The sequence below is a fragment of the Carcharodon carcharias genome, chromosome 2, assembly GCF_017639515.1.
Source record: "Carcharodon carcharias isolate sCarCar2 chromosome 2, sCarCar2.pri, whole genome shotgun sequence".
Classification (NCBI taxonomy): Eukaryota; Metazoa; Chordata; class Chondrichthyes; order Lamniformes; family Lamnidae; genus Carcharodon; species Carcharodon carcharias.
Window position 1 is genome coordinate 114,849,781 of NC_054468.1, and position 18,315 is coordinate 114,868,095.

General features: G+C 42.3%; 1 protein-coding gene across 9 annotated transcripts in view; it reads left to right on the forward strand.

Moving 5' to 3' along the window:
• Positions 1-18,315, forward strand: part of LOC121292423 (1-phosphatidylinositol 4,5-bisphosphate phosphodiesterase beta-4) — a 451,886-nt gene that overhangs the window by 368,624 nt on the left and 64,947 nt on the right. For all 9 annotated transcript variants that reach the window (XM_041214297.1, XM_041214373.1, XM_041214305.1 and 6 more), the window contains 2 exons: positions 464-529; positions 16,461-16,576. In XM_041214297.1, coding sequence (XP_041070231.1) covers positions 464-529; positions 16,461-16,576 — 182 coding nt within the window. The remainder of the gene's footprint in view (positions 1-463; positions 530-16,460; positions 16,577-18,315) is intronic.

An 18,315-nucleotide genomic window follows, 5' to 3' on the forward strand; every position in this document is an offset into this window, starting at 1 on the left:
TCGCCATCAAAAATCCCTGCAAGACCCGGGGCATGTGAAGTTGCATTGTCTGTGTTTAATTTAGTAGCTTTGTGTCAGTATTACAGTAATAAAGCTACTCCTGACATTTAATCAATTATATTATTGCAGTAACACAAAACGAGTTTTAAAAAAATCAAAGCTGTCACCTGTCAACACTTTTAAGGGTTAATAAGACATAAAAATCTTGCAATTCTTTTTTGATATAAACATGCGTACAAAAGACCTTGCACTTTAGTAATTTTTTTCAGATATTGAGCAAATTGGAAATTATGACCATGATGTAGAGGGAAAGATACAAAATCAGGTTGTGTTACAATGAAACGGCAGGATAATTGATATAACCTCTTTAAAGGAAAGCAGGGCACATCCTGAACTCCTGTTGCAATTATGGTCTTTTTTTTATTGCAAACAATTAAAATCATTTTATTATTTGATGTTTTAGGCCTACCTAAAATTGTTGAAGAAGCAGCAAAAAGAACTGAGCGCATTGAAGAAAAAGCATGCCAAGGTATGTATGTACTCCTAACATCATTAGGAACTGGACGAGGCCATTTAGCCCCTCAGATGTGTTCCACTGCTCGATGAGATCATGGCTGATCTGCAGTCTGACTCCATATTTGCTCCATAGCCTTTAACACCTTTGGCCAGCAGAAATCTATCAACCTCAGATTTAAAATTAACAATTGACATAGCATCAGTTGCCATGTTAGGAAGAGCGTTCAAAGCAGCTGCCTCCCTCTGTGTGAAAAAGTGTTCCCTAATTTCACTTTTGAAAGGTCCTAGCCGCCCCCACCCAACAAGCAAAAATCGTGCCATCTCTCTCTACCATACCTGCTTCCCTTAATATCTTGAAACCTAAGAATCAGGTCACCCCCTTAATCTTTTTAAATTCTTGGGAATACAAGCCTGTTTATGTAATCTCTCCTTGCAAATTAACGCTCGGAGTTCAGGTTATCGTTCTTGTTTATTTTATCTGTTGCATAGTGTGAATGCAGCCCTTATCGTTGTTAAGAATCCATTTTATGCAACAAATAAGTTGCACCTGTTCCAAAAGGAATGATTTTGAGAGTAAAACCATTAATTAATTGCCTAAATGTAACAGCACAGATGCAAGATGTACATGGCAAAATTTTCTTAATTGAATTGATTTGCATTTCTGTGGAGTAAGAAGGCTCAAAAATGAATCATGTTGTAGAAGCTATTAATACCAATGAAAACAGCCTCAAGGTAGGAATGTTAATGTAACTATTTAACATTCATGTTATGGTTTATAATCTCACCTGCAACATATTTATCTCTGCTCAGTAATCACTGGGTGAAAGGGCATAGGTTCTACCCGCAGCAATATTAGATTGTAAGAACATAGGAAATAGGAGCTGGAGAAGGCCATTTGGCCCTTCGCGCCTGCTCCACCATTCGTTAAGGTAATGTCTGATTACCCCACCTCAATACCATCTTCTTACATTATCCCCACATTCCTTTAGTACCCAAAAATCCATCAACCTCTGTCTCAAATACACTGATGACTGAGTATCCAAGCTCTCCAGGGTAGAGAATTCCAAAGGTTCCCAGCCCACGAGTGAATAAATTCCTCCTCAGCTCGGTTCAGTCATAAAATGATCGACACCTTATTCTGACACTGTGACCCAGTCTTCTATATCCCCCAGCCAGGGGAAACAGCCTCTAAGCGCCTACCCTGTCAAACCCCTTAAGAATTTTAGATATTTCAGTGGGATTACCTCTCAATCCTTATAAACTCCAGGGAATTTAAGCCTAGTTCATTCATAGGACACTCCCCTTATCCCACAAAACAATCAAATTGCTGTTGGCTATTTGAGATATACATGATGAGATTTTCCTGGGTCAGGAAAGAAAAATTGGTTGGATTTCTTTATGGACATGCACTATGACTCACCCAATATCTGCTATATCCAGGTGATCCAGTTACGTCAAGAAAACAAACCAGCGAAAATCTCCCCTACACAGTCCAGTGGTTTATCCCTGACAGGCATTGCATAAGGGTTCAAATCTAGACATGAATAATGTTTGAAGCAACGCTATGTTTGGATGAGCACTTCAATATATTGGAAGTGGTTCAGTATTTTGAAAGATTATGCTTGGATCTTAATTTTGCTGAAACAAATATATTTAGCATTAATAACAACAAGAATGTATGGACGTATGCCCTTTTGTCAGTGGAACCAAATTTTAATGAATAAAATACTGAAATTACTAACTTTATGGATAACCATAAAGGTAGGAGTGTATTGTTTTGTTTTCAATTTTAGCTGGCCCCTCCTCACCTACCATTTTAATGTCAGCCGTGGTTCAGTGTGGACACTCTTGCCTCTAAGTCAGAAGGTTGTGGGTTCGAGTCCTGCTCCAGAGACTTGAGCACACAATGCTGCTCAACACTCTTTTAGTGCAGTATTAAACGAGTGCTGCACTGTCAGAGGTGCCATCTTTTGATTAAGACGATAAACCAAGGCCGCCCTCTGCCCTATCAAGCAAACGTGGAAGATCCCATGATACTAATTGAAAGAAGAGCAAGGGAGTTCTCCCGGTGACCTGATCAACATTTATCCCTCAGCCAATGCCTAAAGCAGATTATCTGGTCATTATCAGATTGCTGTTTGTGGAACATAGCTGGGTACAAATTGGTTCTCATGTTTCCTATGTTACAACAATGACTAATTTTCAAAAGTGCTTCATTGGCTGTGAAGCGCTTTGGGATGTCCTGAAGTTGTGAAAGGCGCTATATAAATGTAAGTTCCGCTGGTGCTGGTCATACCTCTCCCAAGTACTTATTAAGTGCCTTAGGGGTCGGGAACATAATGTAAGGAGTAGAAGCAGGGGTAGCCATAGGGCCCATCAAGCCTGCTTCACCATGTAATAAGATCATAGCTAACCTCGACCTCAGTGCCACTCTCCTTCCTGATCCCCAAAACCCTTTGAGGTCATGTGATCTCCGCCATGGGTGTCCTCAACAACTGACCATCCACAGCTCTATAGGGAAGAGAATTCCAAAGATTCACAATTGCCTGAGTATCACAACTTCTCCCCATCTAAGTCTGAAATGGCCGCCCCTTATCCTGAGAACATTTCAAGACTCTCCAACTGAGGTGTTGGGTAAAGAAACAGTCTCTCAGCATCTACCCAGTTGAGCCCTTTCAGAATCATATATGTTTCAATGAGACCTCCTCTCATTCTTCTGAGTTTCAGAAAGTAACTCCAGAAGAGAATCACATCCAAACCTAATCCTCTCCTCACCAGTGTTGAACGTGGGCATTTTGCAGCAGAACGACAGTCAAGATTGGGAACCAAGGCTGACTTCTCTCTTTGCAGGCGAGCTTCTTGGTGCCCTACTGCTGTCCTAGTTGCGATCAGATAATAGACCGGGGATTGGAACCAGGGCCTTGGCTATTCTTTATCACTGAAGTATTCATTGAAGAAATGTGCCGACCTTCAGGGCAGTTTGGCATTCACGTTAATTATTAACATGGATCTGAAATTCTGAAAGCCTGGCCTGTGAAGTTATGAGATTGTTCACTAGAAATAACTGTTGGTGAGATAAAAAAAAATTTAGGTTAATGCCTCTGTTACAATAATGGACTGGGGACTAGCGTGTGAATATGTTAGTCCAGATTTTCTAGCAAAGGTACTGCAGACCATGAATCATGCCAGCTCAGAATTATGAATGGTGCCCCTGTTCATAATTTCATGGGTCAGTATTCATTTTAATATTTGAGGTGAGCTCGCTGGCATAAGGACAACCTCTAAATGGTAGTTTGTCCTTGGGGCGTGAGTCATAGTGAGTTGCTGCAGGATTTATCCTGCCAGTGGCTTTTGGGGAATAGAATCACTTTGTCTTTGAAGAGATATCTTGTCAGGTCAGCAGGAAAACCGAGCGCCATGCAAGGCATGAGAAGGAGATGGTCAGGGCAGTAAGTGTAAGTCCAAACACCTCACCACATATTTGCACACAGTACTGGGAAATACTGTTACCAGCTCCCTTTGCCCTTCCGACCTCCATGCCAATTCACTTAGTATCCACCATGGATAGAAGTCGAGAGCCATGCTGAAATGAAATAAAGTTCCAAGCATCTAGGGTTAGGGTTCAAACCTGGCAGCCATAGTGAAAATTAATTTTGTTGAACCTCAGCTATGACTGACAGGTGGCATTGAAGTCATTGCAACAAGACCAGCCTTCCCACCACCCACCCTCCTTCCTGATTTTTTACACATGGAGCAATATTCTGCTGCATTTCGCTCATCAAAAAGCTCACACTAAGGTCCCCTTCGCCCATCACCCCTGTGTCCGCTGACTTACCTTGGCTCCCAGTTAAGCAATACTTCAATTTTAAAATTATCATCCTTGTTTTTAGAACGCTCCATGGCCTTGTCCCCACCCTATCTCTGTCACCTCCTCCAGCCCTACAACCCTCTGAGATAGTTGCATTTTAAACCCTGTGCCACTGTCGGCCATGCTTTAAACTACCGAGTCTGTAAGCTCTGGAATTCCCTCCCTCAAGCCCTCCACCTCTTGATCTCTCTTTCCTCCTTTAAGTTGCTCCTTAATACCTATCTGTAGGTCACCTGCCCTAATATCTCCTCATGTGGCTCAGCGTTAAATTCTGTTTGATAGAACTCCTGTGAAGCGCCTCGGGACATTTTACTATGTTAAAGGGTTGAAACAAACACAAGCAGTTGATATTTTTCAGAGAGGTAATCAAGAGTCTATTCATCGAGCCCTCCCAATTGAAAGAATGCACAGAAACTGTAGTCCCTACTGTAACAAAAGAGAAACCCAGGATGCAATCTAGACTGAACATGCAGAAATAAAGAACTCAGATGCTACCCGTTTCTGATTTGCAGGGTAAATTGTACAGCTGTTGGGTTGGTGCATATAATTTCTGGCGTTTAATTGAATCTTTGATTCATTGGGATTTAAGCAGCCAAATCAAGCTTTTTCATAGATTTGTAATGGTTTTCAGCTGTTATCCCCAGCCTTGTGCACAAGTGAACTTTTCCATTGTGTGGTTTGGCAATTCGCTTACGAATGCAGCACCACCTGCAGTCGTATAGGTAGGCTGAACTTCAAAATGTCTACTCAGCTATAATATAATGGAGCAAAAGCAGATATTTCCTGATAACTGCACTGTTCTTTTCAGTCTTAACAACCACAGTTAAGCACCTATTGTTCGCTGTTCGATTTAATTTGAGGATTATTTTTGATAAGTTCTTGCTTTCTATTTTGGGCACCGCACTTTAGGAAGGATGTGAAGACTTCAGAAAGGGTGCAGAAAAGATTTATGAGATTCCAGGAATGAGGGCCTTCAGCTATGTGGATAGATTGGAGAAGCTGGGGTTTGCTCTCCTTGAAGAAGAGACGGTTGAGAGGAGATTTGATAGATGTGTCTGAAAATCTGGACGGAGTAGATAAGGAGAAATTGTTGCTTTTGTTAGAAGGGTCAAAAACCAGAAAACATATATTTAAGGCGAATGCCAAAAGAACTAAAGGTGACGTGAGAAAAAAGAACTTTTTGCACACCGTGTAGTTACAATCACATAAGGAGACCATTTGGCCCATCAGGTCTGTGCTGGTCCTCTGCAAGAGCGATTTATCTCGTTTCATTCTTCCACCCTTTCCCCATAGCCCTGTGATTTTATTTCTGCCATTGTAGTTACAATCTGGAATGCACTGCCCTAAAAGGCTGGTGGAGACGGATTCAATCACAGGTTTCAAAAGGGGATTGGATAAGCACTCGAAGGAAATAAAATCACAGGGCCACGGGGAAAGGATAGAGGAATGGAACTAGATAAATTGCTCTTGCAGAAAGCCAGACAGACTTGATAGGCCAAATGGTTTCCTTCTGTGCTGCAACCATTCCATGATTCTATGGGCAGAATTTCACCCGTGTCGGGTAGGCTTGGCAGGGGCAGTCAGGAAGCCGACCGCGATCGGGGCCGGAAGGCGATTTTGCGTTGGCGGGACAGTTAAGGCCCACCCAACATGAAACGTGAGCGGCAGCGCTGAGTGCTGCCTGGGTGGGCGGGGGGAGGAGCGCGAGCCGGGCAAGTGCGACCTTTGCGCATGCTCGCGAGTGCCATTTGCAAATCTCCCTGAGGCACAGAGCTGCCTCAGGGAGATGGAGTGTGATTAAAAAATAAAAATAATAAAGGAAATAAAAATGTAATGAAACATGTCCCCTCATCTTGCCCGTGGCTTGAGGTTTCCAAAAAAATGCAAGGGCCGCTTGGCCTTTTCGCCTGCCCGCCAACCGCAAGGTTGGACGGGCAGCAAAATATTTCTTTTAATTAACTTTTTAATTGCCTTAACAGGCCTTTTAATTGTTGGCGGGCGGTCTGTGACCTTTCATCAGAACTGGCAAAAGTTAGAGCTGTGATAGGTTAATTGGGTTATTCACGATGGAGAATTGACCTAGTGATTCAAAATGGTTATTTTTATTTTAAATCGACTCAGTTATTTTAATTAAACATCACACGTTACCACTCTTTAAAAACATGAAGGCACATTTACAAAGCAAAAAAATTGAATGAGATGTTTTAAACGCTGTTGATTCAGCTGTTTCATGACAAATTTTATGATCGGTGATATACAAAGGCATCTGAGCCAAAACTCCAGGGAGAGAAAAAAAAACACTCTTCAAAACGGGACAAGTGTGCAACTAAATTTCCGATTGCACCCAAAGCAAAAACTCTATTCTGAACTCTACAGTGTACCTATACACACTGCATGAGCTGCGTCTAATTTCAGTTATAATCCCAACACTCTGCTTACCAGCAGCATGTAGGCAGATTCATTGCTTACATACATCAAGCTGTTCACTTGCTGTCATCAACTGTGCATCATCCTTTTCACAGGCATTAAAATCCAGATGAAGGTAATGGCATATGCTCCCTGCCGATGCTGATGTCTTCCTGGTGATCTGGGTGAAAGGCTTTTCTTGTGATCTTAAGCACAAGAAGGAATTCATGGACTATGCGTTCTTTATTTTGCAGTGCATTTTTTTTAAAGAAGGTGACATTTTTGAAAGCCTAGGTTTATTGCATCAGCTGTTGGCAAAGAATTGTAATCTCAGATTATGCTAATAGATAAAGGTAAATTTAGGCCTATTGAGCCAATGAATGGGTATACTTGTTTGAAGGCAAAGCCCATTTTATATAGATTTTATTTGCTGCCTTTTAATTGCCATTAGTTATAATTTGTTACATTTCATAGAAATAAGCCTAAAACCTAGGAACAATCTTAATTCTGGTATAGCAAGGATACTTTAAAAATGGTGGGGTTTTTAAATAATATCTTGAATGGCATTATCAACTTCCTGTCCTCCACTCCAGGATTGATGTCTCCACAATCTTCCTTCCTTAAAAAAATCCACTCTGGATGCATTGGTAAGACCACAACTAGAGTACTGTGTACAGTTTTGGTCTCCTTCTTCGAGGAGGGACATACTTGAATTGGAAGCAGTTCAGAGAAGGTTCACTAATCTGATTCCTTGAATGAAGGGGTTGTTGTATGAGGAAGGGTTGAGCAAGTTGGGCCCTGTACTCATTAGAGAATGAGAGGTGATCTTACTGAAGTGTATAAGAGTCTGAGAGGGCTTGACAGGGTAGATGCTGAGAGGATGTTTATCTTTCTGGGGGAATCTTGAACTAGGGAGCGCAGTTTAAAAATAAGGGGTCTCCCATTTAAGACAGAGTTGAGGAGGAATTTCTTCTCTCAGAGGGTTATTAGTCTGTGGAATTCTCTTCCACAGAGAGCAGTGGAGTCTGGGTCATTGAATATATTCAAGGCTGAGTTAGACAGATCTTTGATCGACATGAGGAACCGACAGGAAAGTGGAGTTAAGGCCACAGTCAGATCAGCCATGATCTTATTGAATGGCGGAGCAGTCTCAAGGGGACGAATGGCCTACAGTTGCTCCTATTTCTTGCTCTTGCATTCTTCCACCCCGTCCAGCTGCTGTGTTATTTCGAACCTCACTTTAACAGGGTGTGTGTTTCCTACTTGATTGAATATCAATATCTAATTCAACTACCTTTCCTGTCACTTCCTATCCGTTAACCTTTGATCCATTTTCTCTCCCAACCATAGCACTGACACAAAACTGGCCGGAACCTCTTCATCATCTTTCACTATCCCTCCCTCATAATGTGACCTTTCAGTGCTTCTCCTCCTATTTCTAATCGATGGCCTGCTCTGAAGCTTTCTACTCTGTGACATTCCTCAAAGTTCCATCCTTGATCCACCCCTTTTTTTAATTAATGTGTTGTTCCTCAATGATACTATCCCTAAGCATGAACCCACTTTCCTTAGCAATGTATGAAATAATGAATTGACAAAGCTTCACCTCTGTGGCAGCCTGAATTCTACCATTGTTGTTTTTGTCTGACTGCATAACCGACATCAAATTCTGGATAAGCCTGATTTTCTGCAACTCAATTTAAGGAACGATGGCTACGTTACTGGACTCGTCATCCAGAATCCTGGACCAATAATCTGTAGATATGAGTTCAAATCCCACCATGGCAGCTGAGGAATTTAAATTCAGTCAGTAAATAAACCTTGATTAAAAAGCTAGCGTCAATAATGGTAGCCACGTAACAATCAGTCTGTCGTTAAAAACTCATTTGGGTTCTCCAAGTCCTTTAGGGAAGAAAATCTGCCATTCTGACCTGGTCTGGCCTGTTTGTGATCCACAGTAATGTGGTTGACTCTTGACTGCCATCCGAAATGTCCTTGCAAACCATTAGGGGTGGGCAACAAATGCACCCCTTGCCAGCGACGTCCATGTCTCATGAATGAATTAAAACAAAAACGTAAGCCAGACCACCAAGTCCACCCAGCTTAGCTTCCCAAGGCATCTCACAATTTAGTCCGCACCTCCTTCCCCTGTTTTTTGGCTGCTTGCTAACACTCGGTCCTTTGACGTACAACCTAGATTTGCTCTTTGACCCCGTGTGGGGTTACAATTCTCCTTGCCCCTCCTCCAAAATCTTGCATATCTACCCCATCCCCATCCTTGCGAAACTTGCGTTGCTAATTCCGCTCGAGCCTTGAGTTCTGCAAACTAGTTTCGTAAGAGGGAATTTTTTTTTTAAAAAGGCAGCCAGTTAAACAAAGATTGTTGTTTACCAACAGTATTATTTTTATATTCATAACATTCACATTTTGTTCATGAATTGTTGCTCTCAAAAAGTACTGACCAAACTTAAAAGGATTATTAATTTCTGAGACACGATGAAGTTTGCTGGTGTGCCACTTTTATTAACAGAAGAAAAACATGCATTTTTTATAGCACACTTCGTGACTACCAGGCATCTCAAAATGATTTACAGCCAGTGAAGTACTTTTTGAAGTGTAACCACTGTTGTAATCTAGGAAACATGGCAAACCCCCACAAAGAGCAGTATGGTAAATGCCAGATCATCTAATTTGGTGATGTTGATTGAGGCTTAAGTCTTGGTCAGGATGCTAGGAATAACTCCACCGCTCTTGTTCGAAATAGAGCCATGGGATCTTTCCCATCCAGGCAGGTGGGGCCTCAGTTTAACGTCTCATCCAAAAGATGGCACTTCCAACAGTGTAATGCTGCATTGGTACTACACTGTACTGTCAGCCTCAATTTTTGTGCTCAATCCCTGGAGTGGGGCTTGAACCCAGAACCTTCTGATTCTGAGGCAAGAGTGCTCCCACCTGAGCTCTGGTTGATACTTCAGTTGCATAATCTGAAATTCTTTTTACGAAGTGACTTATTTGATAAACTAGGAGAGTAGCATAGACAGGGAAGCAACTTATAGATGGGGTTCTTCTTGTATTTTGTTATGATCGTGAATAGCTTAGTTTATGTTTAAAACTGAAATTTTGTAATGTTGGAGATCCCAGTTGTCAGTTTTGTGCTTGAAATATGGAAAAATTCATCACGTGAGCTTGAAACCTGTTGACTAACAAATGGACACTTCCTGTCATATAGCTGAACTTACTAAATTGCCAGTCACATCAGGTTATCAGGAACAAAGTTGTAAACAAGAAGGAAAGGGAAAACTCGTTAAATATTGACATGAATTAAACAAATGTGTTCCATTACCCTTATGCATGCTTCATTTGCATTTATGATTTTTGTGCCATGCTTAGTTGAAATCTGTGTTTGATTGCAAATTGGTGTGGTTCTTTTATGGGAGCAGAGGTTAATTATTCATTTGAATAGTACTTTGTCCAACACCACTGGATACGCTCTTAGGAATCCATTTGGATTCCATATTTCCAGTTAGTGTCATATGGCTACTGTAACTTCAAGGGAGTTGAAGAGGGAAGAGTCTTTTTGTAGAGTTTGGTTTTCTATGATGTGAGGGTCACTAAGGGCAGGATTTTCCCCCCTGTCGGTGGGGTTGGGGGGGGGGGGTTAGTGAAGGAGCGGGCGTGAGCAAGCAGGTTCCTGATTGGCGCCCCCCAGTTAGAGGCGCACCGCCAAGTTATGTGGGCAGGCCAATTAAGGCCCGCCCAGCGTGATGTCCGCCAGGAAGCGCTATGCACTCCCTGTGTGAGCGGGTGTGGGGGAGGGATTCCCTGAGCTGGGAGTGCGCGCTTTCGAAAGAGCACCCAGATCTCCCTGAGGCAGCTCATGTTTGAAAATTTCAATAAAGGGGAAAAAAATTACTGACATGTCCACTCATGTGCCACTGTCACATGAGCTGGGACATGTCAATTTCTTTTATTTAAACATTTTATAAAAATGTTAATGCCCTCATGAAACCTTATCCCGCCCGTGGATGAGGTTTCATGTTTTTTCAGAAGCCCGCCTGGGCTCCTGGCCTGCCCACCAACCTTAACGTTGGACGGGCGGTTCCATTAACCATGCTAATTACTTTTTTAATGGCCTTAATAGGCCTTTGGCAGTTTGGCAGGCGCATAGCCGATTTGGCTGAGTGCCCTCCAAACTGAAAATCTAAATGACGCGGGGTGACCTTGGGACGCACGCCCGACATATCTCCATGTCATTTTACGCATCAGCGAGTGGGCCCCGCCCCCACTCGTGGAACAGAGGATTCTGCCCTAAGTCTTGACATTTTTTTGCATTGAGATAGCCAATTTAGATAGGTATACACATCAATTATCAGTGCCCATTATATATAAAAGACCTGATTATTTCTAGATATTGTTTCTAAACTCCAAAAGTGTTACAGTCCTCACTACTTACATCGTCTGCACTTATCATGAATTCTGCCTTTATCAGGCAGATATCACTAACCCATTGTCAGCACCCTAGGCATCAGTTACACGGTATTAATTGCATCAGCTTTTCCATATAGCTCTGTCCGTGCCATATTGAAGCTTCCCAAATATAAATCATCTTCACATTTAGTTTTGCTGCTGTGTTCTTAGCTTTAGCCACTGATAAGAGCTGAAAATCATACAAATAGGGGATGGTGCTGCCCAGGAACTTTCTCCATTCGACAAACTGCATGAAGTTTGCAGGTCTCGATTATCGCAGTGTGAACTAACAAGGAGCAGCCGACACTTGTCTTAACTTGCAGCTGGTTGAAGCTGCCTGTATCATTCACTTTCTGACTGCCTTCCATGGTTAACAGGGCAAAGAGTTGATGGAGACGACAAGCAGTTCCCATCGGCTATTTGCACTTCTTTAAGAGGAGGCAGTCGGAAACTGAAGCTTCAGATAGATTGAGCGTTGGTGGTTGTGCTTTCAGTTGCCTAGGCTCTCGATCTCCGGAATTCCCTCCCTAACCTGCCCCCTCCAGCCTGTCTACCTCTCTTTCAGCCATCCTTTGTGAATTAGGAGCAGGAGTAGGCCACTTGGCCCCTCAAGCCTGCTCTGCCATTTAATAAGATCATGGCTGACCTGATTTGTAACCTCAACCCCACATTCCTGCCTACTCCCGGTAACCTTTCACCCCCCTAATCAAGAATCTATCTAGCTCTACCTTGAAAATATTCAAAGACTCTGCTTCCACTGACTTTTGAGGAAGAGAATTCCAAAGACTCACAACCCTCAGAAAAAAAAAAATTCTCCTCATCTGACATAAATAACTTGAAACAGTGACTACTAGTTCTAGATCCTCCAACAAGAGGAAACATCCTCTCCATATCCATCCAGTCAAGACCCCTCAGGATATTAAAGGTTTCAATTGAGTCATCTCTTACTCTTCTGGATTCCATTGGATACAAGCCTGACCTGTCCAGCCTTTCCTCATAGGATACCCTGCCCATTCCTGGTAGTAGCCTAGTAAACCTTCTTTGAACTGCTTCTAATGCATTAACATATTTCTTTAAATAAAGAGACTAGTACTGTACACAATGCTCCAGATGTGGTCTCACCAATGCCCTGTACAAGTGAAGCATAACCTCCTTACTTTTGTAATCAATTCCCTTCACAATACATGATAACATTCTATTAGCTTTCCTAATTACCTGCTGTATCTGTATATTAACCTTTTGCGATTCATGCACTTGGACACCAAATCCCTCTGAATCTCAGAGCTCTGCAATCTCTCACCATTTAGATAATAAGTTTTTTTATTCTTCCTGCCAAAATGAACAATATTACACTTGCCTACATTATACTCCACCTGCCAGATTTTTGCCCATTCACTTAACCTATCTATGTCACTTTGTAACCTCCTTACAACCTCTTCACAATTTACTTCCTGACCTATCTTTGTGTTGTCAGCAAATTTAGCCACCATTCCTTCAGTCCCTTCAACTAAGTCATTTAAAATCTGCCTCCTCGACCAATCTGTCTTAATACCTCCTTTTGTGGCTTGGTATTGAATTTTGCTTGATATCGTTCCTCCGAAGCACATTGGAATGCTTCAGTATGTTAAAGGCACTATACAATTGCAAATTGTTATTTCTGCTGATTCATTGAGATGGTTTTAACCGCACTGTATATACCAGCAAATGATGTTAGGGTAAACGCAGGAAGACTGTATTGCAGTGTTTTACAGCTGTAAAACTTTTACAGTTATTCAGTGGACGTCATAGAAGTAATTTTCTGAAGTGTTCATGTTTGAACATATATTATTTCAACTTACAGCAGAATTTTTGAAACAGATTAACATTTTGAATGAAAGATGGGAGATGGTTGAATTTAAACATATCCATAGTTCAGTGCTGTGAAAGTTTGTATAACTGGATCCACAAACCTAATATTAATTCCAATGCTGATATATATTTTTACTGAAACCAATTATCTCATTGTCAGTTCACCACCAGAGCATTTTAGAATTAAAATTAAATCATGCAAATTGAAGTTGAAATTATTTCATTAAAATCTTGTTTTGGCTGTGGTGCAATTGAGGTATTCATGAACTGACTTTCCATCCTAATCATTTCAATGTAAACAATTTAAAATCAGTTTACATACCGAGATAGAAGTTCATAATATTAATAGTTGAGCATTAGTTTGCCAGGTGTTTAATAAATTTGAGGGTGTTAATTCAGTTGTGGCCAGTTTCCAAGTCTGAGGTGGGCACTGCACATGGAACACATGTGTCAACTGACCTCGGATCTGGGTGAGCATTTGGGCCTTTGCTCACCTGAAACATGTGTATAGTTTTCATCTCCAAGGAAGGAGATATTTGCATTGGAGGCGGTACAGTGTAGATTCACTAAATTGGTCCCTGGAATAAGAGGGTTGTCCTATGAAGAGAGGCTGAGTAAATTGGGTGTATATTCTCTGGAGTTTAGAAGAATGAGAGGCGATCTCACTGAAACGTACAAAATACTGAAGGGGTTTGACAGGGTGGATGCTGAGAGATTGTTTCCACTGGTTGGGGAGTCTTAAACACGGGGGCACAGTCTCAGGATAAGGCGTCGCTCATTTAGGACTGAGATGAGAAACTGCTTCACTCAACGGGTTGTGAAGCTTCAGAATTCTCTGCCCCAGAGGGTTGTGGACACGCCATCATTTAAGGGTGGGATAGACAGATTTTTGGTTTCTCGGGAAATAAAGGGATATGGGGAGCAGGCAGGGAAGCCAAATTGAAGCCCATGATCGGCCATGATCGTATTGAATGGTGGAGCAGGCTCAATGGGCTACTTTGGCTACTTCTCCTATTTCTTGTGTTCTTGCGAATGTAGCTCAGTCATGTTAAGAAAATTAATATCTGACCACTTAAAATTAAATCATGCAAATTGAAGTTGAAATTATTTCATTAAAATCTTGTTTTGGCTGTGGTGCAATTGAGGTATTCATGAACTGACTTTCCAGCTCAAAAGTAATTCCCAGAACAGGGTGGAGTTACAATGGGGAGTGGTGGACAATTGACGGAACTGTGGATTCCACAGAAATATATATTTTTAAAATTATTTTTTTAAACTTAACTCTGAAGGTTCTTGTACTTAGCAAGCCTGGTGCCTGCTCTGCTCACCTCTATCCAATTTTGGCAAAGCTGGCCCAGAAAGGTATTAAACCCCTGGTTGGATGACATGACATAATGTAGGGCTGCCAGGAATCCAGGAATTGAAGGTAAGTCTCCAGAGCACTGTTGTGAGAAATCCAGGAAAAAGGTCACAGAGACATTAAACATCATTCTGGTTTTTGTTTTCATTTTGTTTTAACACTTCGTTAGTTATGAAAATATTGCTGAGAAAAGAGATGTCAAAACTTCTTGTCTTGCACTCATCAGGACACTTCACAAGAATACCAATATAAGGGGAAAACAACAATTTATACTGTACATGAAGAGAGTGTTGATTGGTTGGCAAGCAGACTCTAGTAGAGGCTTTGCCATGGGGAATACACCAGTGATGGTGACTGACAGTTTACTGCCAAGCATTGTTTGAAATTTAAATCAGGCAGCTTGACCCTGCTGTGCTTCAGGGCAATGCCTTGACCAATCAGGGTCAAGCTGCTTGGTTTAAGTTTCAAACAATGCTTGGCAGTTAACTGTCAGTCACCATCACTGGTGCATTTTCCTTAGCAATGCCTCTAACAATCAGAGTCCAGTTGCACACCAATCAGCACTGCCTTCACTTACAGTATAAATTGTTGTTTTCCCCTTATATTGGTATTCTTATAAAGTGTCCTGATGAGTGCAAGACAAAAAGCTTTGACATGTCTCTCTTTTCTGTAATACTCAAGATCTGTAATACCAAACGACTATGTGAAGATGGAGAGGGGTGGGGAAGCCAGTTTCATTAGCAGTCACGATTAACCCAATTAACAAAAAGCCTGTTACCTTTCCAATTGGCCATGGGAAGAGTGTGCGCCCGGAACATGTTGGGAGTTTGGGGACGGGATTGTGCAAGCTTGGGGCGGGGGTTCACAGGAATACAATGTACCAAAGTTGGTGACACTAACGTAAGAGGCCCAATGTCTGTATTAGGCTGTTGACAGGAACACCTAAAAGGTGGCCTGAACCAATATTGGGTTGAAAGCTTTGTGTTGCACCTGTTTCAGTCAAATTCCTACCCCTTTTTGTGCCACCCTTACCAGAAATGTTTAATGATGGGTAGTGTTTTGAAGAATGCTTATATTTGTATCTATATCATATGCAATCTGTTCATTCACAATTATTAAATTCCATAAATTTATTGACTGCTGCAGGATGAAAAGTGCTATGCAGAATCTTGTTGAGGCGGTGGGGTCCTGCCTGCCAGCTGGAGAGCCGGTGAGCGACTCGCCTCTTTTCGGGAAAGCCTACCAAATCACGAGTCAGTCAGGCAGCTGCGAGGCTGAGCCTTCCCCTGGAACCAAGACCTGGGGGACGGAAGTCTCGCCTGCCAAGAGATGCCGGCCAGTTGGAGGCCAGCAGCGCCATAACGGAGGCCATGGCTGCTGCAGGAATGACAGGCACCAGAATCTCAGCATTGTAAAGCAACCCAGGCCATAAGTAAGTAATGTTGGGCGGGGGGAGGGGAGAGAGGTGCAACTGGGGTCGGCAGCAAAGGTGGGGAGTGGCTGTCAGTGGGTCCCCACTTCCCGGTATCTAGTCTCTCAATCAGGGACTGAATGCCTTCGATTGAGGGGCTCCCACTCTTCCGAAGGTGAAAAGGTGGCTGCACAGATTTACCTGCCATGCATGCCGCGTGGTGACAGGGCTGCCACTGTGTTAATACCAGCAGCCAGATGGTGAGGCCCTTAAGTGGTCATGAATCGACCACTTGAGTGCTTCAATTGTGGGGCAGGAAGGCCGACCATGGGCCTTCCGGCCCAGGGCGTAACTCGGGCGGAGGGGTTCTGATACATCACTGTCCCGCCTGAGTAAATGTCCTTCCTGCCTTCAAGCTCACCGCCAGCAAGAGCAGATGATTCTGTACCATGAGTGAGAAAGGCAACCCACCCAACAACTCTTCATATTCCGGGGGTTTTTGCATTTCTTGTATTATAATGCCCCGATCTAGCGTTCTACCAAGCTGCCAAAATATTGCTGCTGATGATTAATTCTTGTTCCAGGAACACAGTGCCACTCAGAAATCACATTGTATGCAAGTGGACAAAATGGTGGCGCAACATGACAAGGAAAAGTTAACGCAAGAGAAGTTTTTAGAAAAGGCAATCAAGAAAAAGGGGTAGGTACCTGCTTATTTCTCAATAACTACAACATATGGTCCGATACCAAGAGGAGGTACTCTGATATTTTGAGGGAATCAGATCAAGTGATGAACTGTAAGAGCACAACGTGCACAGTCCATGAGTTTAAGCTGGAGGCTGAGATGTAGGGTTTGGCCCACCTTTCGGGTGGTGGAGTAACTGATGAGAGAGATAAGCAGGGCACAGGGAGGCCTCTAGTCATATCCCAGCATTGTGTTTTTACACAATTATCCATTCAGCCCCTTGCTATGCCCTCCAGTCTTTAGCCACTAGTGTGAAGCCATGCTGCAAACCTGTCTCTGTCACCTGATCTGCATTGTCCGTAAGCAGCATCTCAGTGAAATGTTCGAAAAACACGAGCAACATGTTGGTGTTGATAACATATGCTAGATAAGTACATGGGGCAGAAAGTTGATGGGGTTAGATCAAGAAGGGCTGGGGGTTTGTATGCAGTCTCACTGCCACTTGGGCCAAACAGCCTGTTTTTGTTCTGTCGACTTGAGCTAACCTCAATACGAACAAATGCACCATCAGCGTTACCACATTCTGTGGTTGAGATGGGAGTTGTCTCCATGTCTTTGGCCCTACTTTAGCAGAACAAAATCCATACCATTGTCATTCACAGAAACAGGCTTCAGGTTGAAAAGTTAAGTGAATGCCAACTTGGGGATTTATAATAGGATTGTGGGGCGCGGGAGATGGTGGTGGGCGGAGGGGTGTACCATCTCAACCATCATTCCAGGGGTCTAGAGACCCTAGTAGCATATAATTTGCCAATTTTAATATACAGGTTGTATTTAATATATCCCGACCTCAGGTTAGACCATTTTGTGCTGATTTCTGTAGGCATATCATTACAACTGGGTGTGGAAGAGTGAACTGGCTCCCCTTTATTCAACCCCCTTGGGTGGTCGTAACGATAGTTTTTTAAAATTTCCTTTCCCTGTAAATGTCTTTTCCAATCCAAATGTATTTACTTTTTAACAATGAACCAATCAAACCAGGTTTTCTTGAGTCAAAGAAAGAGCAAGTTTATTAGTTACTAAACCTGAGAAAAAATAATAAAGGATGCAATGAAACACACACACACATATCAGAAATAAGAAAAGTTAGAGTTCAAATAAAAGTTAAAAGAATATAGAATTAAGTCATTTGCTTGCCCTTGAGATGTAGATTGTTGAACGTTGCAGCCATTTGAGGTTAGCTGGTTTCCTTTAAAATCATGGAGTTGAATTGAAGTTCAGGTAATGGCACTTAGCTGGAGTCAATCTTAGCTTCAGAGAGAGAGGGTTTCCTTCAGCAGTGTTTCCAGATGCCTTTTTTCCTTCTCTCTTTCTAGCTTGGCAAAACCAATTCTTAAATCTCCTGTCGGTATATTCCAAGAAAGAATTTGATTAACATGTCTTGCAGTCATTGTTGTTGAACAAATAATCACATCTTTGCTCTTTCATCTCAAAAACTTTTGACACATTTCAAGATAGTAGAAACCAACAGGAAATGGGGTTATTTTGTCCTCCATAGGGGGCTTTGAATGTCTGTTGGGTATCTGGTTGGTTGGTAGTTCCCATTGTCATGACAGAATTACAGTTGATTAAAGTACTGCACTTTACATTTTTAATACCTTTTGTTCAAGAGTGCCTTTTTGAAGTGGACCTTGACACCCCCAAGTGTGAAATGCCATGAGCAATGTGTCAACAGTGCATATATTATCCATATA